At 35.6% G+C, this 26,884-nt stretch overlaps 6 protein-coding genes across 7 annotated transcripts; 2 read left to right on the forward strand and 4 right to left on the reverse strand.

The window, feature by feature from the left end:
* The first annotated feature begins 4,574 nt into the window (after positions 1-4,574).
* LOC111795317 (putative LRR receptor-like serine/threonine-protein kinase At1g63430) lies at positions 4,575-8,607 on the forward strand. Its single transcript, XM_023677655.2, has 13 exons — positions 4,575-5,081; positions 5,469-5,607; positions 5,683-5,754; positions 5,853-5,996; positions 6,072-6,212; positions 6,311-6,427; positions 6,495-6,559; positions 6,722-6,943; positions 7,090-7,295; positions 7,371-7,503; positions 7,583-7,740; positions 7,876-8,091; positions 8,167-8,607. The coding sequence occupies exons 1-13, from the start codon at positions 4,994-4,996 to the stop codon at positions 8,407-8,409; spliced, it is 1,944 nt and encodes a 647-aa protein (XP_023533423.2). The 5' UTR covers positions 4,575-4,993; the 3' UTR covers positions 8,410-8,607.
* A 113-nt stretch (positions 8,608-8,720) lies between these two features.
* Positions 8,721-11,552, reverse strand: LOC111795318 (RNA-binding NOB1-like protein). The gene is made up of 5 exons (XM_023677657.2): positions 11,167-11,552; positions 9,801-10,899; positions 9,341-9,509; positions 9,143-9,262; positions 8,721-9,013 (listed from the first exon to the last, which is right to left on the reverse strand). Exons 1-5 carry the CDS (start codon positions 11,483-11,485, stop codon positions 8,861-8,863), a joined length of 1,860 nt encoding a protein of 619 aa, XP_023533425.2. The 5' UTR covers positions 11,486-11,552; the 3' UTR covers positions 8,721-8,860.
* Positions 11,553-12,142: 590 nt separating this feature from the next.
* SR (serine racemase) lies at positions 12,143-15,325 on the reverse strand. 2 transcript variants are annotated; one of them, XM_023676787.2, is made up of 7 exons: positions 15,018-15,325; positions 14,328-14,556; positions 14,044-14,130; positions 13,737-13,967; positions 13,234-13,307; positions 12,935-13,121; positions 12,143-12,614 (listed from the first exon to the last, which is right to left on the reverse strand). In XM_023676787.2, the coding sequence occupies exons 2-7, from the start codon at positions 14,501-14,503 to the stop codon at positions 12,368-12,370; spliced, it is 1,002 nt and encodes a 333-aa protein (XP_023532555.1). In that variant the 5' UTR covers positions 14,504-14,556; positions 15,018-15,325; the 3' UTR covers positions 12,143-12,367. The 2 variants fall into 2 exon arrangements, with proteins under 2 accessions (XP_023532555.1, XP_023532556.1); XM_023676788.2 differs by lacking the exon at positions 15,018-15,325 and adding an exon at positions 14,629-14,995.
* Positions 15,326-15,507: 182 nt separating this feature from the next.
* On the reverse strand, positions 15,508-17,871 carry LOC111795752 (putative CoA ligase CCL9). Its single transcript, XM_023678317.2, has 4 exons — positions 17,469-17,871; positions 16,230-17,274; positions 16,007-16,110; positions 15,508-15,912 (listed from the first exon to the last, which is right to left on the reverse strand). Exons 1-4 carry the CDS (start codon positions 17,667-17,669, stop codon positions 15,721-15,723), a joined length of 1,542 nt encoding a protein of 513 aa, XP_023534085.1. The 5' UTR covers positions 17,670-17,871; the 3' UTR covers positions 15,508-15,720.
* A 1,183-nt stretch (positions 17,872-19,054) lies between these two features.
* Positions 19,055-20,387, reverse strand: LOC111785469 (uncharacterized). Its single transcript, XM_087123959.1, has 2 exons — positions 19,189-20,387; positions 19,055-19,083 (listed from the first exon to the last, which is right to left on the reverse strand). Exon 1 carries the CDS (start codon positions 20,385-20,387, stop codon positions 19,239-19,241), a length of 1,149 nt encoding a protein of 382 aa, XP_086980085.1. The 3' UTR covers positions 19,055-19,083; positions 19,189-19,238.
* A 1,892-nt stretch (positions 20,388-22,279) lies between these two features.
* On the forward strand, positions 22,280-26,830 carry LOC111796237 (putative copper-transporting ATPase HMA5). The gene is made up of 5 exons (XM_023678996.2): positions 22,280-22,653; positions 23,830-25,221; positions 25,312-25,566; positions 25,653-25,775; positions 25,860-26,830. Exons 1-5 carry the CDS (start codon positions 22,384-22,386, stop codon positions 26,757-26,759), a joined length of 2,940 nt encoding a protein of 979 aa, XP_023534764.2. The 5' UTR covers positions 22,280-22,383; the 3' UTR covers positions 26,760-26,830.
* Positions 26,831-26,884: the final 54 nt, after the last annotated feature.

Raw genomic sequence — 26,884 nt, forward strand, 5'->3', positions numbered from 1 at the left:
TAGCAATTAACCCATAAACGGGATATTTTTATTTACTAAATGATTTTTTATTATTGTTTTAGCAATCAGTCCATAAGTGGGCTATTTTTTTTATTCATTATTTGGGTTGAAAGCCATAAGCTTTAATATTATTCCATTAATTTACTACCTCTAATTGACAATTATTATTTAACCATTTAGATTTTGTAATTTATAAATATATAATGTCACATAAAATAAATTTTTTTAAAAAGTGGATAAATCAATTATTATTATTATTTTTGGGTAAATAATGTGGTAGCCAAACGCGGTGTTAATGCCTCGAAAAAATCATAGTTGACTTATAGTGTCTTGTAGGGTCAAATGAAATTAAATAATTAATTAGTCAAATGAAATGTGCAACTTTGGAGCACTACAATTTCGTGGTGGTTTCTCTTTTTTTTAAGATCAAATTTGAATTAAATAAAAGAGTTATAATTAATGTAGTAAATTAATATTTTTAGCAAAATATATGATTTGATTATTTAAAATAAAATAAAATAAAATAAAATAAAATTGTGGGGTTATTTTCTAGGAACAAAATTGACCCTACGGGGCATGTTATGTCCATTTATTTCCCAACTTATGTGGTCTCATATGCTCAACCTTTTCCATTTATCATTATGTCTTCCATTTTTCCACAAATTATTATAAAATTAGTATTCTTTTTTATATTAAATTAAAAATGTCCGATATTTAAATATTTTTATATATATTCAAATATTAATGTGGATCTCACATGCTCCCTCTGTCCTTCAAACTATATATATATATATATATAAATTTTAATTCAGCGTTGTGCGTGTGAATATATTTTAAATTATTTTTCTCAGTTTTGAATGTGAAATTGTAGATAAGTGTGACAGGGATCTTCAAATCGATCATATAATTCAGATATTTTACCAAGATTCCATTTCTATTTTATTATTATTTTTCAATATTTTATGTGGTTTATATTTAGGATGTGGTCGAGAACCCAAAATTCAAATACAATAACAGCTGGGACTTTCACGAGATAAAACGGTAAAATTTGTTCGAAGAAGAAAGGTAAAAAAAAAAAAAAAATTGAACATCGATATATGGATAAACATAGCGCGTAAAGTTTGAGAGACTAACCTTATGTGTTTACCCAAATTTTGTCAGGTTAACTTTTATTCCCTACAAATTTATCTATAGAAACGACAATAATAAAATTTAAGAGTTATTTTTTTGAATTATTCATATATTTATAAATAAATAAAAAATATTTCTATTTATTGGTTTAGAGGTCAAAGGTCTAAGTCTAAATCCTCTTAACTTCCAAGCTATCGAGCTAAAAAAAATAAAAGATAATAATAATCAAATGGTTCGTGGAAGGAAGGTATATATGAAACTACGTAGAGAGACATCAAAATCTCTCTCGTCCTCGAGTGAATTAATATGACATATCGAGGTCAAAACACATGGAACAATAAAATTAATGACACGTATAAAATCGAAATAGACTAGCAATAAAATAAAAAAATAAATAAAGTAGTGAAGGGAAATATTATAGGATAAGAGAAGAGGTATGAAAGTGACATAAGAAAGTGGTAATTAAAGGGGGTTTAAGTATGATTAAGAAGTGGGGTTTAGTACCCTTTTTCAAGGGATTCTTAGCCATTACTATATGCTGATTCATCCCTATTCCCTACGTTGTGTCAGTTTCCAATTATTTAAATTCAAAAAATTAAAATTAAATAATGAGTCAATAACCTTTCTGCCATTGCTTTCATTTTTCTTTATATAATTGGATAATTCAAATCTGGCAAACATGTATGGAACAACGGTTATGATTTTGTTTTTTTTATTTGAAAAAATAAAAAGGAAAAAACTTTTGTTGGGCTGTGTTGCAATGAGAGCATGGCCCAATGGGCCATATGATCTCATTAACTCGGACAAGGAATTTAAAAGGCCTTAGGCCCATGGGCCTATATTTTTTGTGACCCATACACTTATTATATTTACCTTTATTATAAAATAAAAAATAAAAAGTAGGGTAAATATGCAGCTCCCTAATATGTAGTTGTTATATAAATATCCATAAGAAATAAAATTGATTATATTCCCTCAAATCTCTAAAATTAATGAAGGGTAAAATTTAATGAAGTTAATAGATTCTATAATGGAATAATATTAATGGAAGTTTTTAAATTTAAAAAAAAAAAAAAAAGAGAATGAAAAAAATTAAATGAGTTTAGAAATAAAAAAAGGACAAAGTTTGGAGGATGTGGGAAGACATAAAATTTAATGCACCAATTTATTACACCAAAAAGTGGACCTTAAATGTCTCTAGAAGCGGTGCTACATTGATTAGACTTCCCTCTGCTTTAATTTTTTTTTGTTATAAGAGACAAAATTTGGTAATAAATCCAATTAATATATTCATATTATAAATTAAATTAAAGTAATTAATTGATTAAAGTTTCATTAAATTTTCCCCAAATTTAATGAAACTAAAAAACAATGTATTAGTTGAGATTACTCGCATACTTACAAGTCTTGTTTCTCTACCAAACCATAGACTTTTTTTTTTTTTTTTTTTTTTTTCTCTCCCTAAAAATTAAATTAAATTGCAAGTTGCACAATAAAAAAAAAGCATTAAAATAAATTAAATAATTATTATGGTTTTTTTTTTAATTTTTATATTGAGAATATTACTTCCATGTGCATGAATAAAAGCATACGCGCTTCTAGTCTATTTTATAACTAATTTTTGGGCCAATTTTCACATGGTCCCTTTTTATTAATTTAAATGCATCAAATTTTTATTTTTGGTTTTCAAAATTATGGCCTTTAAAAACATAATTATTTAAACCTAACAAAACAAAATACACATTTTTAAGAGATTAGTTATTCAAACCTCTTATTTTAATATAATATCGAGTAATTATTAAATGCAGATTGTTTTTTTTTTTTTTTTTTTTTTTTTCAATTTTAGTACTTTGTTAATCCTAAATTAATATGATTTGAGAAATTTTAATTAGTTATGTGAAATAATTAAATGGTTGAAAAAAAATGTAAAATGTTTAATTCCCATTGAAATATAAAATAAATTAAAAAAATTGTGAGGTGAATTTTGACGAAGACTCGTGTGCGAAGTCAAACAATGGTAGCCGCCGCTGCCATCAACTTTTCAGTTTCGCTGTTTTTCTTTCTTCTAGATTTTGAATGTTTCGAATTTTCATATTATCGCGATATTTTGAAGAGAAACACGAGCAAACAAGACCCACAAATAGTGACAAGCTGTTGCAGTTCATGATTGATGGAAGGAGTGATGACATGGACTCGTAAGTCTCAAAATGGCAACAATAATATTGACAAAATTAAGGTTGAATTAATAAAAATAACCGACTCTCAAAATTTTTAAATAATATTAATAAACTCTAAAGAAATTTTCAAGGATAAAATATGATTAAATTTTAAATATTTTTATTAATACTTTTCAATTAAAAAAAATTAAAAACTAGGAAAAAAAATATCAATGAAATTTTAAAGGTATAATTAATATCGTTAACGTCTATACAAAAGATAATTTTTCATAATCTATCGATATTTTATAGATTATCTTTATGTTTAATATTATTTTTGAAAACTTATTATTAATTTTGAAAATTTAAAATTTTTAAAAGATATTAATGAAAATTTTGAAGATTCAAGGAGTATTTTTTAAATCTATTTTAAAAGTTAAAATATATTGTTAAAGTTTAAGGGGATATTATTTAAATTATTTAAATTATTTTTTTTTTAGAGAAAGTATAAAATTCAACCTATTTATATTAATTTAACATAAAATTGTGGTGAATTTCGGAGTGGGGCCATGTTTTTAACTAACCCGTGCGAACTGCCCATGAAAAAAGTGTCCGTGGAGCGTGGTTGGTCTCTTCCATAATTGTCCACGTAAGAAATTTTTTCAAAAAAAAAAAAAAAAAAGAAAATAAAAAGTTTAGAATTTGAAGAAAATAAATAATTAGAGAATCAAACAATTTCCATAAAAACAAAATGATTACCAATGAAATCTATTTTTTTTTAAAGAATATTAAATAGAATAAAAAACCTAAGACAAAGCTTAATGTTTACGTGCAAAATTAAGTTTTAAAATTTATTAAATATTTTTTAAAATTTAAAAAATAGACCAAAGGAATTTGTTTTTCTGTTTTTTTTTTTATTTATTTTATATATTATTTCTTAAACTCATGGATTATTTTTTATTTATAATTTTTTTAATAAAAAAAAAAAAACAAAATGGGTCTTTATTATTTTTATTTTTATATATTTAAACTTGAATTTAAAAAAAAAATTAATGGGTGAAGTTTCATGAAAATAATAATTTAGTTTATATATAACCAGTAGAAAAAAAAAATAAAAAAAAAAATTTAAATTTAAAATTTAAAAAACCGCTGAATAAAATAGATATCTATTCCTCATAGGGTTTGATTTGAAATCATTGGCACTTCAATAAAAAAGAAAATAATAATAATAATTAAAATCAGAAAAATCCTAAATCCACAAAGTTTAAGCGCTAAAAAATGAAAGGAAACGGAACATTCTCTGTTCCCATCTATCTGTCACTCTTTTTTCTACCCATTTCCTTAGTCTCCTTTTCTCTCCCGTTCCAAAGCTTCTTCTTCATTTCTTCCCTTCTGGGTTCTTCCCTTTTTGGATTCCCATTTCTGGGTTTTCGATCAATCTCTTGATTTTCTTCATCTGCTTCTCCATTGGGAACTTTTGAAAATTGAAGCCATGGATTAACTGCCCATCTCATTTAATTTCCCCCCTTTGCTCTCTGTACCTGTACCACTACCAGCCCCCACTGAACTGGAGTTATTGCTTCTTCTTGCTCTCTTCATACAACCCCAAGTCTTCTACTCTGTTGGGCTTTCCTTTTTCACCGATTCTGTCCTGAATGTGAACTGCCCCTTTAACTTGATTTTCTTGTGGGAACTGAGACAACAAGATGGAGTCCTTCGCTTCTGTTGTTCTGCTTCTCTCTTTGATTTTGGGGGTTTTCTTTTGGAGTTGTGATTCTTTTTCTTCTAATGAAGGTATGCTTTCTTAGATCTTGTTTCTTTTTTATGTTCTTTTAATGAACTTAGTCTTTGGTTTTCTCAAGAAACTGGTAATTTTGGAGACATTTGTAGTACAATCTCTTGTTTCTGTTATTCTAGCAAGATTTGGCAAAGTTTTAGATATTCTGAAGTGGGCTCTCTTGTTCCCACCATTCTTGTTTCCCTAAATGTTTTGGATGAGAAACTTTGTTTTCCTTCTCATTCACAGTAACTTTTGGAGTTGGGTAGAATTATCTCAAGGTAAATTTGGAATTGGGTTTAGGCTTAATGTTCCAGATCTTTTAAGCAATTCTATGAATGTTTCAAACTTGTAGTTTGAATGAATCTGCTCTGACTGAGAATTTCTCTGTTGGGTTTGTTTAGTCTCGGCTCTCATGGCCTTCAAGTTAGAAATATTTGAAGATCCATTTCAAATCCTCTCCAACTGGAACAGCCCCTATGCAGATCCTTGCTTATGGTCTGGCATTTCATGTTCTCCCACTCGGGACCATGTCATAAAGATGTAAGACATGCTTCGTCTCGACCAATTTGTCTATGAAACATCACAGGCTTTTCATTTGGAATCCTTCTTTTACAGTAACATTTCACACGCATCCATAAAAGGGTTTCTTCCACGAGATTTGGGTCAACTCAGCTACTTGGAAGAACTGTAAGTCATTTTCCACCCCCACTGAAAACTCTGATTGTTTTGAAGTTCTTTATGTTCTTGTCAATCATTGTCATGCTACGTTATATGATGGGGTGTAGAATTTTGCATGGGAATAAGCTGGTTGGTACAGTGCCCAAGGAGTTGGGCTACTTGAAGAACCTTAGAGTGTTGGACATAGGGATGAATCAACTCACAGGTCCAATTCCTCCAGAGTTTGGGAATTTAACCAAAGTTATGAAAATGTAAGGCAAATTCTCTTCCTCCGAGTCTTACATAAATGGTATTCTTTTTTGTTGATTCCTTTGCTGTGGTGGCAGAAACCTCCAGTCTAATGGGTTGACTGGTAAGCTGCCTTCTGAACTTGGAAATTTGAGATACCTTGAGGAACTAAGGGTGGATAGAAATAAGCTGGAAGGACCTGTTGCTGCTGCTTTTGGCCATTTAAATCGTACTGGAATGTAAGTGGAAATTGTTGCATTCAGTTCTCTCAAGGACTTGTTTTTAGCCCTTCTCCCAAATTCCCGGAAGTTTGTCTTATGTTCTACTAATGTTTTAGGTATGTGTCAAACATGAACTTGAATGGATTCTGTGGCTCATCTCAGCTAAGAGTTGCTGACTTTTCATACAACTTCTTTGTTGGGAGAATACCCAAGTGTTTCGGGTATCTTCCAAGGTACGTGTTCGGTCTTTTTTTGTTCTACGTTGATAGTTCAGTTCCTTCTCTAATCTACTCCCTGCAGGTCAAGTTTCCAAAGGAATTGCCTTCAAAACAATAGCCCGAAGCAGCGTCCTTCATCGGAATGTGGTACGTGACATTCCTTGTAATTTCGTAGTTGCTTGTTACTGAAGGGAAAATGAGCATCTGGTTCGAAATGCTTGAGAACTTTGAGAAGGGAAAACTTATGCTTTCTAGCATCTTATGTAACTAGTTCTGATTGAAATCCTTATATTGTTTCTTAACAACCAGTCAAGACCAAGAGCCATCCAGGTAGCAACAGGCGGAGCCATCACCAAGCGACATCGAAACCTATCTGGCTTTTGGCCCTTGAGATAGTAACAGGAACTTTGGTGGGTTCTCTCTTCCTGATTGTTGTTCTCACTGCTGTTCAGAAATTCAATCGAAAATCGTCCATCGTATTGCCCTGGAAGAAAATTGGAAGTAGAAAGTACTACTCTCCAGTATATATAGGTTTGTATCCCTCGTCTTTTCCTTATCATAGTGCCTAGAAAGTGAAGTGAATGTAGGAAGGACTGCTTTATAATCATATGATGCGCATCTGTGGATTAACGCGTTCTTCGTCGATTCAGAATTTTTTTCTTCGGTTTTTTGTGCAGATCCTGAGATTTTGAAGGATGTAACGAGATTTAGTCGACAAGAGCTTGAGCTAGCTTGTGAAGACTTCAGCAACATAATTGGCTCGTCTCCAGACAGTTTGGTATACAAGGGCACGATGAAAACTGGATCCGAGATCGCGGTTATCTCGATGAGCATGAAAGAAGAGCAATGGACAGGATACCTTGAACTCTATTTTCAGACAGAGGTATTGTGTTGATTTATCAATGACGAGGTTAATTGATGATTTTCGAGTTGAGGTTTCATCGGAATAATGATTTAGGTGGCAGATTTGGCTCGAATCAACCACGAGAATACAGGAAGATTACTGGGATATTGCAGAGAGAGTAATCCATTTACAAGGATGATAGTTTTTGAGTATGCATCAAATGGCACATTATATGAGCATCTACATTGTAAGCTAACATTTTCTTGTCCCAAATTTTCATGGTTCTTTTCATATGTTCGTGTTATTAACGTCGTTGACGACTGCAGTTGGAGAAGCCTGTCAGTTGTCTTGGACGAGACGAATGAAGATTATTTTAGGCATCGCTCGTGGACTTAAGTATCTTCATACAGAACTCCAACCTCCGTTCACCATCTCTGAGTTGAATTCCAATGCTGTATATCTTACAGATGATTTTTTCCCCAAGGTAAATCTCTTAAGTCAATCTTCACATTTTTCTGTCTAGAACTGAGATTAACATGGAGACGTAAAAGGTAATCGAATTGAGCGTTTGGTACTAGAGTTTGTTTGGTATGTTGACACGAAAGTTCTATTGAATCAGTTGATAGACTTTGAAAGTTGGAAGACGATTCTTTCACGATCGGAAAAGAACTCGGGTACTATTGGCAGCCAAGGTGCAATCTGTATTCTTCCGAACTCGCTAGAAGCCCGACATCTGGATGTGCAGGGTAACATCTATGCTTTTGGCGTTCTTCTACTCGAAATAATCAGTGGGCGGCCTCTGTACTGCAAGGACAAAGGGAACTTGGTAGATTGGGTAAGAAATCATCTGTGTATTATACAACATTTGAAAATGACCCTTTGGAACTAACTGAAAGTCTTTGTGATGTAGGCCAAGGACTATATTGAAATGCCAGAAGTGATGTCTTACATCGTCGATCCCGAGCTGAAGCATTTTAGATACGAAGACCTCGAGGTAGTATGTGAGGTGGTGAGCCGCTGCATCCATCAGCAGCCCACCAAACCTCTATCGATGAAGGAACTCTGCAGCATGTTAGAAACAAGAATTGACACCTCCGTTGCCATTGAGTTCAAGGCATCTGCTTTGGCATGGGCGGAGTTTGCCCTCTCATAGAAGTGAAGGGTGGTACATATACAGTCCTAAAGTACGCCAAAAGTTGTAGCACTCCCTTTCCCCTTCTAAATTCCTTGTAAATATTCAATCCTAGGTCAGGCTGTACAACTTCTAGAATCATAAAGTACGCCAATATCAATCTTTGATCAGTGTCATTTAATCATAGATCAACAATGAAGTTTAACAAATTTGTTCTCTGCCGTTTCTGTTTTCCTTGCACTCAGCATACCTCAGCTTTACATCGTTTGAACGTTTCTACCTTCATTGCAGATGTCTTAAGAGGGAATGAAAAAAATCAGAGCGGACAAGTATTTTGAAGAAAATTCAGGGCAAAATTGCACTCATTGTAAGCTCTTTAATTTGAATACATTAACTATACTCAATCACATAAGATATTCATCAAAATTGGAAACTCCTAGCAGCATTGAAAATCAAATGCATAAACAATAGTCTATTTATGATGAGACCGAGAGTAATGGTTATCGTTTGGATTTCTCTTCCCGCTAAAAACTGCCAAAGCTTGCCTTACGGGAGGCTGCAAAGGAGCTCTCTTATCAGTGTTATGATGGCTGAAGAAATCATCCACGGCAAAGAATTCGTCTCCCTGAGAATGAAAAATGGAGATTACAAGGTCATGAAGGTGAGTTGAAAACTTCAAGAATTCCGATCATAAATAAACCAAAACAACAGACTGGTTAAAGATAAATGTGAGGCAACTTGGATTGGAAATAACCTGTTTATTGACTTTCTTCTTGGTCTTGGGATGAAGAAACTTCTGCGGTAGTTGATCTTCACGTAAAACAAGATTCTTGGTAATGGCATCCCTTCCACCTTGGGGCAGAGGAAGTGAAAACTGTACATAAAAGGAAAAGGCACATTTGAAAATGAAATTAATTATTCTTCTGATGGACAATACAACCAGAGAAACTACCTTTGTGCCACGCAGAGTAATCCTTGGCTTACGGGAAGCTAACACAACTCCGTTCTCGCCAACTGTAACAGCTACCTTGCGCAAAGTTCCACCGTTTCCACACTTGGGACAAAAGATCTTTCCAATTTCAGCTGTGACATTGTAGCAGGCGTGACATTTCAAAATCCACCTGAACGACACATCATGAAGATTTGAGGACATAATACTACATTGCATGACTTCATCTCAAACTACTCAATCAACATACAAGGAAATTTATACTGACTCGGACCAGAAAGTTGGCTAGAGCTATAAAATGAACACAACCAAACCACCGACTGGAAAGAAGGTTGTCAAAAAGGTGAATCATTTAGTTGCGACTTTTGGATGATCGAATTTGATTATAAAAATGATTCGTAATTGGTGAGTTAACAAACTTTTAAAGATCACATAATAGCAAATCACCACTAAATATACATACCTATGCAGTTGGCGGATCTGCATTCCTCCTGGAGCCAACAAACGTAAACCCATTTGCAAAAGGACATTCTGCATTGCAAAGTCACCAGTTACACAAGCTACGCTTGATTCAGACAAGGATCGCAGCATCCAACTCTGATCACTGCTAATATCATCTATATTTGATGTGTCTACACTTTCATTAGTCTGACTTGAGTATTCTAAATGTTCCATCTCATCCTTGGCTGTATCGTTCATACCCTCAACAGCTACAATATTCTCCACCTCACTTATGTCCAATTCTTCTTTTTTCGAAGCGTCAAGCCCTTCCATGTGAAAGGCATTTAATGAATCTTCTTCCAACCTCATCTGATTCAAAATTTCAGAAAGGTTTTCATTGTTGTTTGTCCCTTCTGCTATCTGACAGTCATTCCCATTTCCGGTAATTGGTTCCGAGATTTGATCCTGTGATTGACCTGATCTGTTATTTTCCACTAGGACATCACCATCTGTGGTTTCAACATCTTGCTGACTGTCCTTTTCAGCTAAGGCCTCATAATATTCACGCCGGGCTTTCCTCCTAAGATATCTTCTCTGAGTACTTCGACTGACAGCAGGTGTCCAATCACCCTCATTGTCATCATATTGTCCCTGAGATGCATCAATTCCATCAGCCACCATTTTCTTCCCTTCAATATTAATTTCCTTTTTCTTTGGAGGATATCTCCTTGATCTTCTTGAACCACTCTCAGTTTCATCTTGATGCTCAGAGTTATGCTCATCCTTGTGCTCTAATGAAAGATCGTCGGATTGGCCATCTGAAGGGACTATGTTCAGGTTTAAATCCTGCAAAGGAAGGATCTTTGATGTGGTATCAAGCGGAGCATCAGCATCTTGCTCTAATGCTTCCCACTCTTCCAGATTAGGAACGTTAGAGCCCCACCCAGGCAAGTCTTTCTCAGGTAACCTCTTTGTATTAACCATGTGGACCGGGGGAGGACACTCACGGAGATGTTTGGTCCCATGGATCTGAGTCTCCAGCGTGTAAGTGAGGGCAATAAGTTTAATATCAACATCTGAAAGGGTCTGTAGGTCACCAGTTGCCCTTGCAAACTTGATTACTGTAAGATTCAACAAAAAAATACATAAGAGAGGTCGAAAAAAGGAATGCACGCTGGTATAGTGATACCGCTAAATCATTGTTATTTCAAAAAGGCTTTCACTTCGAAAACTCGACTCTCAGAAAAATCATCTCAAACTCACTCTAACAGCAGTTCCGCTTAAACCTTACATCAGAGTGGTCCTTACAAACAACAACCGTTTAAACTTCAAACTAACAACATAATTAACGCGTAGAAACAGACAGGGACTATAATTCAACAGTCTACCTTTATTGAGAGCTTCGGGGGAGGGATCCATGGATTCGAGAGTGAAGGGGACGAAGGCGAGTCTGTGGCGAGAGACCGGATCGCGAACCTCATCCAAAACCTCAGGAACGGAAACAAATTTATCCGCGCAGGTGGAGAGCTTTTCTCCCCCTTGAATGATGGCGTTGGCATCAACAACAGCAACAGCAACGCCTTGACTGGACTTGCAGCTGTCGGCGAATACTTGGACGGTGGAGGTAGGAGTCTGATGCTGAGGCTTCGGAGCAGGTTGAGATTTGACGACGTTGCTCCAGCATGAAGCCGGAGAAGGGCTCTCCATGGCTGCAAGAAGTAGAGGGAGAACGAACGCGAAAGCTTGAAACAGGGGATTGGGGCTTAATACTGACTGAAACCCTAAAACCCTAAAAAGAAAAATTGGATCAGTCTCCAATTACGTGGCGAAGGGGTATAAACGTCGTCGTATTGAATTAATATGCAAAGGCAAACTGCGCGAATATTTTTTTTTATACAAAATAATTCCCGATAATTCTCGTTATTGGTTGAAATATTGCTTGGGTTAAAGCGTATTATTTAATTAAAAAATAAAAATCTTAAATTTATTATCTTCCTTTAAATTTTTAATTATTTTATAACAAATTTTTTCTTTAACACTTTTAAAGTAAACAAACTTAATTTTAAAAAATAAAAATAAAACAAATGCCAAACAATTCTCAACAATATAAGTATTAATCATAAATTTACAAAAATGGGATGTATTATTATAAAATTTTCATAAATTATTTATAAACGCATTATTAAACTTTGAACTGTGACCCATCCAACTTTAAAAATTATTTAATAAATTAAAGAACTATTAGAACATACATTGGGTTCATAATTAACATTCATAATTTTTTTTAGTTCAACTTGGTAAGTTGAACGTCTGATATTTTACGTTGAAGACATATGACTTAATCAAAATGAAATATAGAAACGATTAGAGTAAAAGTATTGGCGCAAATTGATTTCTTCATGGAATTGAAGTCATTTTAAGTTCATATTGTTGCAAGTCAAACTTCAAATTCCATCATAGAACCAATCTATCAAAGAAAACAACAGTGTAAACATAAAACAGCTGCAGCCTGCAGGATGAAACTAGACAATGTATACTTCAGATCATCAAGCAAGGATCAATATGAATTCCATGGATGAGAATCAAGCTTCATTTTTCATATGAATTCCATAGCATGCCAAGGTCAACGTTACCTCCTGAAAGTATAATGCCAATGCGGTTGCAGTCCTTCCATGAAGGGTTTTGCTTGAAACTGTCGGAGAGAACAGCAGCAAGGCCTATTGCTCCACTAGGTTCCACAACAACTTTCAGTATTTCAAGACAAAGTCTCATTGCTTCGACTATCTCCGAGTCCTCTACAGTTATTATATCGTCCACCAAATCTCGTACTATCGGCCTGATCAGAAAATTAGGAATCGAAGTTATCTAGTGGGAAATGAAATCAATAGAAAGGGAAGAGATCTTTTTGAGTTTTTAACCAATCAAGCAAAGTTGAATCATAAGTTTTGCATTTACGTTGTTGAGCATGTTTGGAAATGATTTTGAATTGACCAAAACCAGGTAGACTCAGCTTGAGTAGAGTTGGACGCACTTACACGAGTCAAATATGTCAATCATAGACTCAGCTTTCTTTGCTCAGAGTTACCTAAATCTAATCCAAGAGTCAAACATTTCCTAAGGTTAAAGAAAATTTTAATAACACAAAAGTTATATTACCAGGTAAGGTCACCGAGAAAAGCTCGAAGACCATCGGCTATGGTGTTGGTCTCGGCCAATATTACTATCTCACCAGCTGCTTTTGACAAGGCTGCATCATTAGCTCCCTTAGGTTCTGCTGCAAAAATCCGGATGGCAGGATTGATGGCTTTTGCAGCCACAGAAATTCCAGATATCAAACCACCACCTACATTTTCGTGGTGAGGGGTTTCAGAAGGATACAAGTCCAATGGGACTATCAACTAAGAGAGTGCATGAAATAAATGATGAAAGGAATAAGAAGTTCCGATCAAACGAACCGCTTATCGGGACGATTAAAGTGTCTAATTGTGGGACTTGTTCTAGAAGCTCCAACGAAATAGTACCTTGCCCGCTGCAAGAATAATTCAACATGTCATAACTCATCCATTTCAGTAGTGTAAAACCAAGTTCCTTTGATGAACACTAATTTTGTTACCAAAAAACTGGATCCGAAGTCAACCAACAAAATTCATTGAGAGTAAGAGTAAACATAGATTCTGTTTATTTGACTTCATCAGCTTTCTGATATCACAAAATTCATTTGGAGTTGAAAGAAAAAAAAATGCAAATGTTAGATTATCACTAAAGCGAAGAGTTTAACAAGTTTTCATAAACATAACATTCTTTGTTCATTTTTTAGAACTCGAGCCAAGAACACAGTAGTACAACCTATACAACAGATCATGTTCAAGCAGGGCTGTAGCTTTCTCAGTTCATTCTTTTAACACTCTTTTGCGTGTAGGATAAGATATTAATCGAACAAAATGAAACAATATTTTACCTTATTATGCGTCCATCATTATATGGATGTATAAGTAACGCACCAGTTTCTTGCATAACCTTCGAGGCGACCATCTCTCTCGACTGTATTGTGGCTTTGCTCCGAATAACCTGACCACCATAACGTATTACATTTTCAACTTTACATTTTGGAGCATTTTCTGGTATAACTATATATGCAGGGATCCCTCGCAGTTTTGCAGCCAAAGACAAAGCTGCAGCATGGTTGCCACTAATTTCAGAGACCATTATCAGTTGAATATTCTCAAAAAGCTTCAAACAAGTATATTGTTTTGTCCAGAGCAAACCTGCTGTGTGTCACAACCCCTTTAGCAGCTTGTTCATCATCAAGTGAATATATAGCATTGCAGGCACCTCTGAATTTAAAGGCTCCACTAAACAGCCATTTGAGATAGCAACACATGTTAGATTTCCATTGGAAACCATGGATTTTCATTTCTAAGAACTAAGTTCTTCCAAACTTATTTGAATGTTTGTGATATTTATTTCAAACAAATAAATAACAAAGACTACCACCATTTGAATCAGAACACTTATAATCTTTCATTTCACCATTGGTTAAGCTACTCACCCCTTCTGGAAACATTCACATTTGAAGAAAAGCTGTTTTCCTGAAGCAGCATTAATACTCTCAGAGGTCAAAACTGGGGTTTGATGGGCGAAAGGTTGGATTCTTATCCTGGCCTCCTCTATGGAGGAAAGATCAGCAGCATACTTTTTCTTCTCGTTTGGACTCTCCACGTTCATTCTACCAGCAAGAATCAGCACAGGGGAAAGAAATTCTGCAACAAGCTCCAATCCTGAGCAAAATCAAGACAACTCTCAGTTAATGACTTTTCATTCGATGAATGTTTGAACCAGATTGTGCACACCTTAACTATTCTCACCGAAGAACTGATCCTTCAACCTTTGAACTACGGATTGACTTCAATAAATTACAAACTCATAAAACAAACAAGAGTTTACATAAACTGAAGTGAACCTCATTAATCAACACAGTTCCAACGCACAGCTACACAAAACTAATCGGTAATCTTCAACCGAACAAACCAAATTGAAGAATGCTGAATTTGAATATCCAAATTTGGAATCCATTTCTTCTTACAACAAACAAACAGAAATCAATTACAAAACGCATCCCATTTCAGTTCAATCTGGGAATAAGTCCATACGAAATTACCAGGCACTGTTTACATCAAAATTCTGTAATTAGCGCAAGAAATTAAGAAAACATAAATCCAGAAGAGTTAGAGGAACTTACTGTACTGTTTAGCACAGACAAAGAATTGCGTTTCTTTCGATAGAAACCAAACAGTTTATCTGCTGCGTTGAAAATGTGGTTGCTTTTTCTCGCTACCTCCGTCCCGGCTCCCTTCCCCTTTCCTCCCCGAGCCAAGCTCGCTCAAACGCTGCCGTTTCGAGAGATACGCTTGTTGAATAGTATATGCCTTTTTAATTAAGTCGTAATTAATTTGTCCACGCTGGATTTTTATTAAGTCATTGGTTTTTTAAAATTAAGATTGTTTACTAGACGATTAAAAAAAATTACGAGTTATTATTGTTTTTCAATTTTGAATAAAAATTCGAAACGATAAAAAATGGTAAAAAAACAAATATAAAATTAAAAAATAAATAGCTAAAAACTAAATATTTTTACATAATACGATTATTTATTTTATTTTTCACTTTTTAAAATTTAACTAAAATTCAAATAGATAATGCGAATTATCTCCGCAGAGGATTTCTTCATATATTTAAAAGAAAAACTATCTTATTTTCATTTTGGTTGAAATATAAAAACAACATTTTATTACAATTTCCCAATTCCCCACGATGGGAACACGTCATCATCATCGGGACTCGGTTCACTCGTTCACGCGATTCCCAAACCTCGCCGAACTTCCAAACACACCATTGATTGCATAAAAACTATTCCAAATCCTTGAAAAACCATACAGTTCGGATCAAGCTTTGGCGCTAACAAAATGCTCTGCCACGAATCGGCGTTGGATCTTTCCGGAAGCAGTTTTTGGTAAGAAATCGGTGATGAACACCTTCTTCGGAATCTTGAAGGAGGCAAGGTTCTTCTTGCAAAATCGCAGCACCTCCGCTTCGTCGATCGAGCTTCCCTCCCTCGGAATTACGGCGCAATTGATCTGCAGAAGCATCGGTTAGAATTTAACCATGTAAATCACCTAGTGGATGGATAGGAATCGATTGATTTAAGGATCAACGGTACGTTTTTCTTACCTCTTCGCCGTATTTTTCGTCGGGGACTCCGAAGGCGACGGCCTGAGCAATGTCGGCGTGAGAAAGAAGCACGGCGTCTACTTCGATTGGAGAGATCTTCTCACCTGAATGAAGACGGTTAAAATCAGATCAGGTTAGTAGTTTTATTGACGCAATTTTAATGGTTAGTGGCGATTTGTTTACTGTTTGGAGTTCCAAACTGATTCTCAATTGAGTTTTGTACCTCCACGGTTAATGAGCTCCTTGATCCGGCCGACGAGATGCAAGTATCCGTCGGAGTCGAAGAACCCGATATCGCCGGTGTGGAACCATCCGAATGAGAAGGTGGCCTTGTTAGCCTCTGGATTGTTTTTGTATCCCTTCGTCACATTTGGTCCTCTAATGCACACTTCTCCTTTAACACCTTCCGGTTGTATCACGCCGTTCTCATCCAGAATCGCCATTTCTTGACCGATCGGCTTCCCTACCGATCCGGCTTTGTGCACGCCGTCCTCCGGTAACGGATTGGACGCCATTAGATGCGACGCTTCGGTCATCGCGTAAGACTCCAGAACCGGAGCTCCGAATGATTTTTCCAATCGTTCCAAAATCGATGGTGCAAGCGACGCGCTACAGCTCCGAATAAACCGGAGCTTTGGATACGACGGTTCAGGCTTACTGAAATGGCGGTCGAGTATGATTTGGTGAATCGTAGGGACCGCAGTGTACCACGTCGCGTTATAGGCGACCATATCGGACCAAAACGTTGAAGCAGAGAAGCGTCCGGCAGCTGGAAGAGTCACAGCGGCTCCGGAGATCAGTGATGATAGCAATCCTGCCATTAGTCCGTGAACGTGAAACAACGGAAGAACGAGCACGGTCGAGTCGGACTCAGAGAGTTTGTACACCGATTTGATGTTCTGAACAGAAGCGGCGAGGTTTTGTTGAGTTAGCGGTACGCCCTTCGGCCGGCTGGTGGTGCCGGAGGTGTGAAGGAATAGCGCAGCGTCGGACGGATCGTTAACGATTTCCGACATATTCACCTCCGATTCGTTTGGGGACGGAAAGAAATCGAGGAATGCATCGCCGCTCGCCAGATTCACATTTACTTGAGGAATATTGAGCTTCGATGCGGCGGTTTGTGCCGATGGAATTCCTTCTTTCGATGTAAGGAGTAGTTTCGATTCCGAGTCCGATAAGTAAAACTCGAACTCCTCAGCCGTGTAAGCCGAATTCAATGGTGCAGCAGTGGCTCGGCAACGGATTATGGCCAAAAACGTGATCACAAACTGCAAGGAAATACACCTAATCATTAATTTCGTACATAGGACGGTGAATCACTGATAATAGTCCTTGCTGCCAGTAAATTTTGATTCCGCAGGAATCAAATCAGAGAAGAAAGAGGTCAAAATCAAATCAGAAAAGAAAGGAGATGCACAGAATCAGAAAAGTAACAGAAAAATGGAGTACATCGCAGACGAACCTCAACAGTATTGGGGAAGGTGAGCGCCACCACATCTCCGGCATTAACACCGGCATCCACCAAGCGAGAGGCGGCATGTTCGATGAGCTCCTGCAACCGCTCATGTGTCAGGTCTAATTTTCCGGCGACTGAGAGAGCCCGGCGGTGAGGAAATTGAGAAGCTGCCTTCTTCAACAAGCCAGTCAAGGTACTGTTCTCCATCTCTCTCTCTCTCTCCTTTACTGTTCCTCCCTGATATTTCAGAATCAAAACGCTTCAAAATTGATGAACGATTGAGGAACAGGGAAATTGGGATTTTGAAGATGAAAAAAGACAAACACGATAAGAAAGAAAATTGGAAGTTTGTCCAGAAATCAATACACGAATTGAGGGGTGGGTGTTTTTGAAGATCGAGAAAGAACATGAAAGATTAATATAGGATTTTGGAGGTGCGGAAGGTTGGCCTCGTGGAGGTTCAAACTGCACACAACCTTTGTGCCACGTATAAGTGGCCAAAACTGAAATTGGCTTCTCAAAATTTCCTTGAAAGTTCCGTTTCCAAAACTATTTTTTTAATTTTCTTGTCATTTTAAGAGGAAGAACTTTTGGAGAGAGAATCGTACTTTCCTAATATATTTTTATTCGCATTTTAAAATTTTAAAATCAAGACTGATATTAAAAAGGATAAAACTTTAAAAATAATTATTTCTCTTTCTGTGTTATAAACCCTTCATTTCTTTTCATGGTTAAGCTAAGTATAATCTCACTGAGGCTATATATATATATTCTTATCCCTAATAAATTTTAAAAAAATTCAAAAATATCATTCTCATATTTTAGGATTTCTTTTTTTTTTTTTCTTAAATACTCTTGAATTTTTTTTTAAGTGCCGTAAGCTTGAGAAATATCTCTCTGTTTTTTAGTTAAATATTAAGAAGAAAGAGATTGACGTGGCTTAGTCAGCATCTAAACTAATAAAAAAAATATATTTTTTATTCAACAAAAGTGGTCGATATTGATTTTCTAGTTAATAAATTATGCAGTTAAGCTATTTTAGTATAAAATTAACAAAGATAAATATAGATTTATTTGATTTTTGAGAACCAAACAAGTAAATATGATAAAAAAAAAAATTTTTTTTAGTCCCTACTAAATTTAGTTTTCACATTTTACTGCCTACATTTTGTCTCTTTACCTCAGTTTATTCTTTAATTTCTAATAGACTTTCCTCTTTATCTTTTATAAATATATTTGCGAGGAATCAATCTTTTGTTGCATAAAAGAACAATAACGTAACAAGAGTGAAAAAGGGAAAATCGAATTTCAAAAAAATGTGGACGAAGAGGTGCATTGAATTCGTAAGGAAATTGGATGGCCATCCAGATTTGAATAAAGCCATATAATTATTATGGCTTCTCGGCCACCTGCTTTGTCATTCAATCACATACAATAATTGAATTAAGCTCTAGAAACAACTAAAGTTTCCTTTATTGAGTCGTTCTTGGTGGATTTCTATTCTACACTTTGCCTTTTCCTCTTTACCTTTTGGCATTGCAACCTCCAAAATCTTCATCACCAAACTCCTCAAATGATTTTATCACCAGGTAAACACCAAACATCAAGGTTTATAGAATTTCTTTAACAAATAACACCCATTACACATATAAATCAATCAGTTCATTTTCCGAACCTAATGAAAACAAAAATGGAAAATGATATGAGTTACTCAAAATTTGCTTACTTGTATCAGGAACAATAATACCCTTGAAGAAGAAGAAGAGACAGATCAAATCATTTCACTTCTTTCAACTTCTTTGTCTTTTTGACCTTCTTCCCACTGGATTCTTCATCTCCATTCTTCTTCTTCTTCATCTTCTTCTTCGATGTTTTCTCGACATTCAACTCACTTTGAAGCTCTTCCTTCGTTTTCTTTACTCTACTTCGTTTCTTACCCTTTTCGATATTCTCACTAACCTCATCAACATCACTGTCCTGTTCATCTTCTTCTTCTTCAGATAGCTTTAAGCCGTTACTGTCCATATAACGAACTTCATGTATCCTGCCCTTTTTCTTGCCCAACTTCTTCTCCTTTTTGTTATTGACCTTTACAGGTGTAGGACTCTTACCTGCATCTGCTACTTCTTTGTTTGTTTCCTCTTCTTTACCCCTCACGGCCGCCTCAATCTTCATTTTCAACTCCGGCACTGTTTGGTAAAGTGGCAATGCAATAGATTCCAGGACCTTCAAATGAAATGATTGCACATTGCTCCATTTCTTAGGCACAATCTCTGCAATCCCATCAATGGCCGCAATCACATTATTCACGATCTCTTCAACTTCCATTGACGTCTTTGCCACTTTCACCACACTACAAGTCCCTCTCCTCAAATACAACAAACCCGACGAACAGCTCTTCTCGATCTGTTCTTTCCAATTCTTATGCCTCAAATTCAACGGCACTGGAATTTTTTTCTTCTTGAAAAAGTGCTTCCCCAACAGACTCGGCAGCATTGGAATAACCCGATCATCGGCGAAAAACATATCGTACGAATCGCAGAGCTTCCGTTTCGCTTCAAAGGGGCGGTAATCGGATTTAAGCTTCGACAGCTTGATGACCTTCGAAATCGGGATGTTTTCCGACTGGATTTTCTTCCTGGCGTCGTCTTTGGTAAGATTGGACTTGGTTCTATCGTCGATTATGAGGCAGAGTTCAGACGATTCAGAACGAAGAGGATGGGGAAGAGGGATTTTGTAAGGGTTTGTACGACCTTTTGGAGGGATTTTCTTGAGAGTAACGACGAGGTATAAAAAATCCTCCTGGTCCAGAAGTTGAGGCTTCTCTCGTTTGGAACTTCGCCATTGAAGGAGGGATTCGACGGCCTTCTCCGCCGTTTCCCGATGAACTCTGGAAGAGAGAGTATCAGAATCCGGCGAAGCCATGAGAAAAAGTTGAAGTTGGAGGGGTTTTAGGGTCAACGGAAATTTAGGGTTTTATTGAAAGAAAATTAGGGCTCTATATAATTTTATTGGGCTTTTGGTCCATGGGCTTTATTTTGGGCTACATTGTTTTTTGGGCTTTACAGCTAACCATAAATATTTATTTATAAAACTGTCCAAAATATTTACAATAATATATTAAAGGCTGATGGAAGCAGGAAAAGAGTGAGCAAATTACAGGTGTCCCTGGGTATAACATTTTTTAACACACAAAAAGTCACGAGATACCACTTTAGAAAAGCTATAATTTTAACGTTGTATTAGGGTCTATGGGCCAAGGGACAGTCTCACGTATACAATTTTTATGTGGTGTAGGCCTCTCAAAAGGTAATGAAAGCGTGCAAAGGTTTACTTAGGCCAAACGGAGATTGGCCCTCAAGTGCAAAAGCAGAATGGAGCTTAATCACAAGACCCACCCATCGAGCAGGGACGAAAGTCAACCTTAGTGATCTAATGGTGTCGAGTAAAAGAGTTGTTGCTCAACGGATAAAAGTTACTACAAGGTTAACAAGTTCATCTTCACCAGGTATTTTTATAATTTATTTTACTAAAAAGGTTTAAAATAATTAGAATGGGAACGGAGAAGGCCCCGTTCCCGCCCCTAGATATCTCTGGTTATGTATTGATTAAGAAATTTTTTATAAGAAAAATCATATATTAAAATGATGATATAAATTGGAAGGTGGTAGCTCGGCCAAGTTGCTCAATAAAAAGTTTTTTTTTTTTTTTTTTAGAAAAAAAAAAACTAATATGTATTGCTTAAAAACCTATTTTCTATCAAAATTTTACCAACCATTTCATACCCAAAAAAAGATTATTTGTTTATTTTTTACATATCAATATGCAAGTTCCATTATAGATGAAAAATTAAAATAATGTCATATTTCTAAAATGACACAAATTAGTCTTTAAAAAATGGAGGAAAATGGGAACAAATTGTATAATAATAATAATTTTCATTCAAATGTAAAAGAAAGCTCATACAATAAATTAATATGTTCAATTAATTAAAATACTATATCTTAAAAAGAAAAAGATTCAAAGATCATTGAATATACCATATCATAATAGATATAAAATATTATTTAATTCATTAAAACATAATAAAATAATATTGCATTTTATATGATGGATGGCCACCATCTCCACCACACCCTCACACCAATAATCTGAAAAGTAATTTGCTCAAAACTTTATTAAGATTATTAAATGAGAAGTCACAAACTAAGGATTAAAAAAACCCACTTATAATCCAATTTGGATTATCCAATTAAAGCGGATTAAACCTTTGGTGGAGCACTTTGCAAAAAGCATATTATATAATTAATTTGTACCTAATTTCGATTGAATTAAATGTTTTTTTTAATCGTGTAAGAAATATATATTCCTCAAAAGTACGAGCGTTCAACGATTAAGTAACCACTATGGCTTAACCCTAGTTAAAAATGAACCATGTGACATAAATAATCAATAACACTAAAGTTGAAATAGATAAATGTATTAATTGAGTATAGGTCTCTACAAAAATGTGATAATCAATTGGGTGATAGTGGAGTCTTTCAAAAGGGAATTTGTTTGGATTATTTTTTATTTATTTATTTTTTTTTTATTTATTTACGCCAAAAAGAAAATTCACTTTCTTGGAAAAATAGAAGGTGGATTTGTATTAAAGATTCCACTCATGCATTTATTTATTTATTTATTTATTTCTTATTTATTTCATTATCCCTTTCATTATCCAATTTAGCCTTTTATATTCTTATTCCTCCATTTAGAAAAATAAATTAATAAAGTTTATTCCGAATATATATATATGTGAACGACAAATTGTTAACTAAAAAGGTTAACTGAACTCTGAGTTGCAAATAAAAAGCTCTGCAACTCCAAGAGAAAGTGCTTAAATTATTTCAATCGAATTGCCGCCGCAGTTCCGATCAAAATGCTGAAGTTGCCGCGGCGGAAACGCTCGCCGGCGGCAACGAATCAGGAGAACGCGAATGATGTAGCGACTATTGACAATGACGAGACGGCGGCGGGGGCGAGAAAGGCGGTGGAAGCGAAGGTGGTGCTCTGTGTTTCCGGCATGACTTGCTCTGCTTGCGCTGTTTCAGTAGAGAATTCCATCAAACATCTTCCAGGCATTCTCGATGCTGCTATCGATTTCTTGAACGATAGGGCTCAAATCCGCTATCTCCCCAATCTCATCGATGTAAGCCGATCTCTGTTTTACAGTTTTTGATCTTTGATTCTTAATCCATTAGAATAACTTTTTTCTAGGGTTTATCAACTTCGCTTTGAGAGATTACTGCATCCTTTTCGATTTTCGTCATTGATTTGAGGTTGAAACTAAGGCTAATTCTAGAAAAAAAAAATTCAAAAATATAATAGTTGAATTCATTCAAGGTAATTTATTAGGGAATGACGGTAAGTTTATAATCTAGAAACACTGTCTCTACTAACAAGCCATTTTTGGAAGTTCAAAACAAAGTCAATGAAACTTGAAAGTTGACAATATTATACCATTATAAATTAAATTTGATTTAAGCTCATGGTTAGTATAATTAAATAAATATGTAAAAAATTTATTGCTAAAAATATATATCTCTATAAAATATTCTTTAATTTTACTATTTGTTTATGCTTTTAAAAGACAAATATTAATCTTTTTACTTTTTACAAACATTTTAAAAGTTCTCTTTGTACCATAATTTCTTTAAAATATTTTAATAAAGACGATTTAATGTGACATAAAACAACATTAAATTTGGATAACAAACTATTTTTTATTTAGAGATAGCTTTAAAATTTTACTAAAAAGATGAGATATTTTTTTAATAATTTAACATTTTTTTTTCCTTATAAATAGTTTTAGATTAACGTGAGTCATTTTGATCTGGAATTTTTAGTTAGAATTAAGAAATGGTAAATTATATATATAAATTATGTATATTATGTTATTTTTCCACGTGTGCTTAGGTTTTGACATAAAAAAATGTTTGCTCATTTAAAATAATAATTTTAAAATTTAAGCTTACCTTTTTTTTTTTTTTTTTTTATAGCTTTTAAAGGACAAAATACGTGCTACATTAATTTTTAATATGTAAGTGAATTGTTTTTTTTTTTAAATACAATTGCTCTTCGGAGAAAAATAGAAAATCAGAAGGAAAAAAGAAAAAATAATAACTTATGGAAAAGATAATGTTCTAACAAAATTGATTTTCAAAGTATCCTTAAAAAAAAATTAATAATTTAAATTATGTATAGTATAGTTTATTTAGTAATTTTAGATGATCAAATGTGTGTGTGTTTTTTTATTAAAAAAAAAAAACTTAATAAATTAAAAATGTTTAGAAAATTGGAAATTTGTTGTATGTATTTGTAACAGGAAGATTCAATAGTTAAAGCAATTGAAAATGCTGGATTTCAAGCTACGATATCGAAGGACAGCGCCGATCATCGATCGAGAGAAGTATGTCGAATCCGAGTAAATGGGATGGGCTGCAATTCTTGCTCTTCCATGGTAGAATCAGTTTTGGAAGAAATGTACGGCGTCCAAAAGACTCACATTGCTCTCTTCAATGGGGAAGCAGAAGTTCACTATGATCCAAAGGTCGTTAACTCCACTCAGTTCATTATAGCCATACAAGACATTGGCTTTGATGCCTTACTTATAACCATTGGCGAACACATTAGCAAGATTGAGCTCAAGATCGATGGCATGGATAACGAAAACTCATCGACAAAAGTTAAAGAATCGCTTGAATCGGTCGTTGGAATTGAAGATGTCGATATCGACATGGGATTGACCAAAGTTACCATATCTTATAAGCCTGATATAACAGGACCAAGAACTTTCATTGAAGTGATCGAGTCGATCAAATCCGAGCATTTCAAGGCCACGATATATCCCGCAAATGTGGGACGAGAAAATCGTAAGGAGAAAGAAATTAAACAGCATTATAAGTACTTCTTATGGAGCTCAGCTCTTTCTGTTCCTGTTTTCTTAACATCCATGGTGTTTATGTATATACCTGGAATCAAGCAGATTTTGGATATCAAAGTAGTCAATATGATGAATGTTGGACATCTTATCAAGTGGAATTTGTCCACTCCTGTCCAGTTCATCATAGGTTCAAGATTCTACATTGGATCATACAAAGCATTGCGCCGTGGTTCTGCCAACATGGATGTATTGATCACTTTGGGAACAAATGCAGCTTATTTCTATTCTGTTTATATTGTTCTAAGAGCAGCTACTTCCCCTGCTTTCGATGGGACAGATTTCTTTGAGACTAGTTCAATGCTGATCACTTTCATTCTACTTGGTAAGTATTTGGAGATTTTAGCTAAAGGAAAGACCTCTGAGGCCATTGCTAAGCTTAAGCACTTGGCGCCGGAGACCGCGACGCTCTTGACTCTAGATGGCCATGGAAATGTGATCAGTGAAGTAGAAATCAGTAGTGAGCTGATTCAGAAGAATGATGTTATTAAGATTACGCCTGGTGCGAAAGTAGCTTCCGATGGCCTCGTCGTCTGGGGCGAAAGTCATGTCAATGAGAGTATGATCACCGGAGAAGCGAAACCGGTAGCGAAAAGGACAGGCGACAAGGTGATAGGAGGAACTATGAATGAGAATGGAGTGTTGCATATAAAGGCAACACATGTTGGATCAGAGAGTTCACTAGCGCAAATCGTTCGACTCGTTGAATCGTCTCAGTTGGCGAAAGCTCCTATTCAGAAACTTGCAGACCATATCTCCAAGTATTTTGTGCCTCTGGTTGGTGCTATCATTCCTATTTGTCTAGTGTTTTTTGTTTTGTGCTTGATTTTTGTTATCTCTAACAGTGTTTTCTGTGCACTTTTGCAGGTAATTTTGCTTTCTTTTCTCACTTGGATTGCCTGGTTTTTAGCTGGAAAGTTGCATTTGTATCCTAAGTCCTGGTTGCCTTCTTCAATGGACAGTTTTGAACTAGCTCTCCAATTTGGGATTTCTGTTATGGTCATAGCTTGCCCTTGTGCCCTTGGCCTCGCCACCCCGACCGCTGTGATGGTCGGGACCGGTGTCGGTGCATCTCAAGGTGTACTAATCAAAGGCGGCCAAGCTTTAGAATTTGCACATAAGGTACATACTTACACACATCGACATCAAGAACACACCCTTTCTTCAAATCTTCCCTATAATTCTTTTGGTCCAATGATGCCTTGCAGGCGAGCTGCATTGTGTTTGATAAGACAGGAACACTAACAATTGGCAAGCCAGTGGTTGTAAATGTAAAAGTAATGGACACTATAGTACTTGAAGAACTGCTTGAACTCACTGCTGCTACTGAGGTTTGGTTTTGCAATCGAAAAAAGCTTCAAAATTTCAAAACTTTCGTAACTCAAATGGTTTTTTCCTTGATGTTTGTTGATCAGGTGAACAGTGAGCATCCAATAGCCAAGGCCATTGTTGAATATGCTAAGCAATTCAAGGAAGAACATAACCCCATTTGGCCAGAAGCTCAAGAGTTCATATCCATTCCTGGACATGGAGTGGAAGCCATCGTAAGGAACAAGAAAGTTGTGGTTGGAAACAAGAGCTTGATGATGAACAATGGCATAGAAATTCTTGGGGAAACGGAGAGCTTCCTTGTCGACGCCGAAGGTATGGCAAAAACCGCGGTTTTGGTGGCTGTAGATCGAACGGTGTCGGGAGTTATCGTGGTGTCGGATCCATTGAAACCAGGAGCCAAAGAAGTGATCTCCATTCTCAAATCTATGGAAGTAAAGAGCATAATGGTAACAGGTGACAATTGGGGGACTGCAAATTCCATTGCCAAAGAAGTTGGAATAGAAACCGTCATTGCAGAGGCCAAGCCTCAGCAGAAAGCAGAGGAAGTGAAGAATCTTCAGACCGCGGGGCACACGGTGGCAATGGTGGGAGACGGGATCAATGACTCGCCCGCCCTTGTAGCAGCCGATGTCGGGATGGCGATCGGAGCTGGCACGGACATTGCCATTGAGGCAGCAGACATTGTTCTTATGAAAAATGACTTGCAAGACGTTATAACTGCCATTCATCTTTCAAGGAGAACTTTTGCTAGAATTCGCCTCAATTACATTTGGGCCCTTGGTTATAATCTTCTTGCCATTCCGATCGCTGCAGGCGTCTTGTTCCCTTCGACACGGTTTCGGCTACCACCGTGGATCGCCGGAGCTGCCATGGCTGCTTCTTCTGTTAGTGTGGTATGCAGTTCTTTGATGTTGAAGAAGTACAAGAGACCAAAAAAGCTTGATGAAATTGATATTCAAATGAAAGGAATAATAGTTCAATGATGTGTACATTAGATTATAAAACGAATATTATCAAGATATTTATGAAATAAGAGTTTGAAATTCTCATTGAATTACAATTATTTCAAACAGCCACGTGGTAAGACTATATTGTCACACGTGTCAAA

This window comes from Cucurbita pepo, chromosome 5, assembly GCF_057944985.1.
Source record: "Cucurbita pepo subsp. pepo isolate OVF chromosome 5, ASM5794498v1, whole genome shotgun sequence".
In the NCBI taxonomy this organism is placed as follows: Eukaryota; Viridiplantae; Streptophyta; class Magnoliopsida; order Cucurbitales; family Cucurbitaceae; genus Cucurbita; species Cucurbita pepo.

Bases quoted from the DNA above. Each gene is read 5' to 3' on its own strand.
- LOC111795317 (XM_023677655.2), top strand. From the start codon at position 4,994: ATGGAGTCCTTCGCTTCTGTTGTTCTGCTTCTCTCTTTGATTTTGGGG. The intron at 6,560-6,721 runs GTACGTGACATT...CTTAACAACCAG, and splicing joins GCGTCCTTCATCGGAATGTG to TCAAGACCAAGAGCCATCCA. The intron at 7,296-7,370 runs GTATTGTGTTGA...ATAATGATTTAG, and splicing joins AACTCTATTTTCAGACAGAG to GTGGCAGATTTGGCTCGAAT.
- LOC111795318 (XM_023677657.2), bottom strand. From the start codon at position 11,485: ATGGAGAGCCCTTCTCCGGCTTCATGCTGGAGCAACGTCGTCAAATCT. The intron at 9,510-9,800 runs GTATGTATATTT...TGTGTCGTTCAG, and splicing joins CAGATCCGCCAACTGCATAG to GTGGATTTTGAAATGTCACG. The intron at 9,014-9,142 runs GTTATTTCCAAT...TTTCATTCTCAG, and splicing joins AGAAGAAAGTCAATAAACAG to GGAGACGAATTCTTTGCCGT.
- SR (XM_023676787.2), bottom strand. From the start codon at position 14,503: ATGAACGTGGAGAGTCCAAACGAGAAGAAAAAGTATGCTGCTGATCTT. The intron at 14,131-14,327 runs GTGAGTAGCTTA...ATGGCTGTTTAG, and splicing joins TGTGAATGTTTCCAGAAGGG to TGGAGCCTTTAAATTCAGAG. The intron at 13,122-13,233 runs GTTCGTTTGATC...ACGAAAATGTAG, and splicing joins TTTAATCGTCCCGATAAGCG to GTGGTGGTTTGATATCTGGA.
- LOC111795752 (XM_023678317.2), bottom strand. From the start codon at position 17,669: ATGGAGAACAGTACCTTGACTGGCTTGTTGAAGAAGGCAGCTTCTCAA. The intron at 16,111-16,229 runs GTACAAAACTCA...GTCTTCATTCAG, and splicing joins GGAGCTCATTAACCGTGGAG to GTGAGAAGATCTCTCCAATC. The intron at 15,913-16,006 runs GTAAGAAAAACG...ATGCTTCTGCAG, and splicing joins ACGAAAAATACGGCGAAGAG to ATCAATTGCGCCGTAATTCC.
- LOC111785469 (XM_087123959.1), bottom strand. From the start codon at position 20,387: ATGGCTTCGCCGGATTCTGATACTCTCTCTTCCAGAGTTCATCGGGAA.
- LOC111796237 (XM_023678996.2), top strand. From the start codon at position 22,384: ATGCTGAAGTTGCCGCGGCGGAAACGCTCGCCGGCGGCAACGAATCAG. The intron at 25,567-25,652 runs GTACATACTTAC...GATGCCTTGCAG, and splicing joins CTTTAGAATTTGCACATAAG to GCGAGCTGCATTGTGTTTGA. The intron at 25,776-25,859 runs GTTTGGTTTTGC...TTTGTTGATCAG, and splicing joins AACTCACTGCTGCTACTGAG to GTGAACAGTGAGCATCCAAT.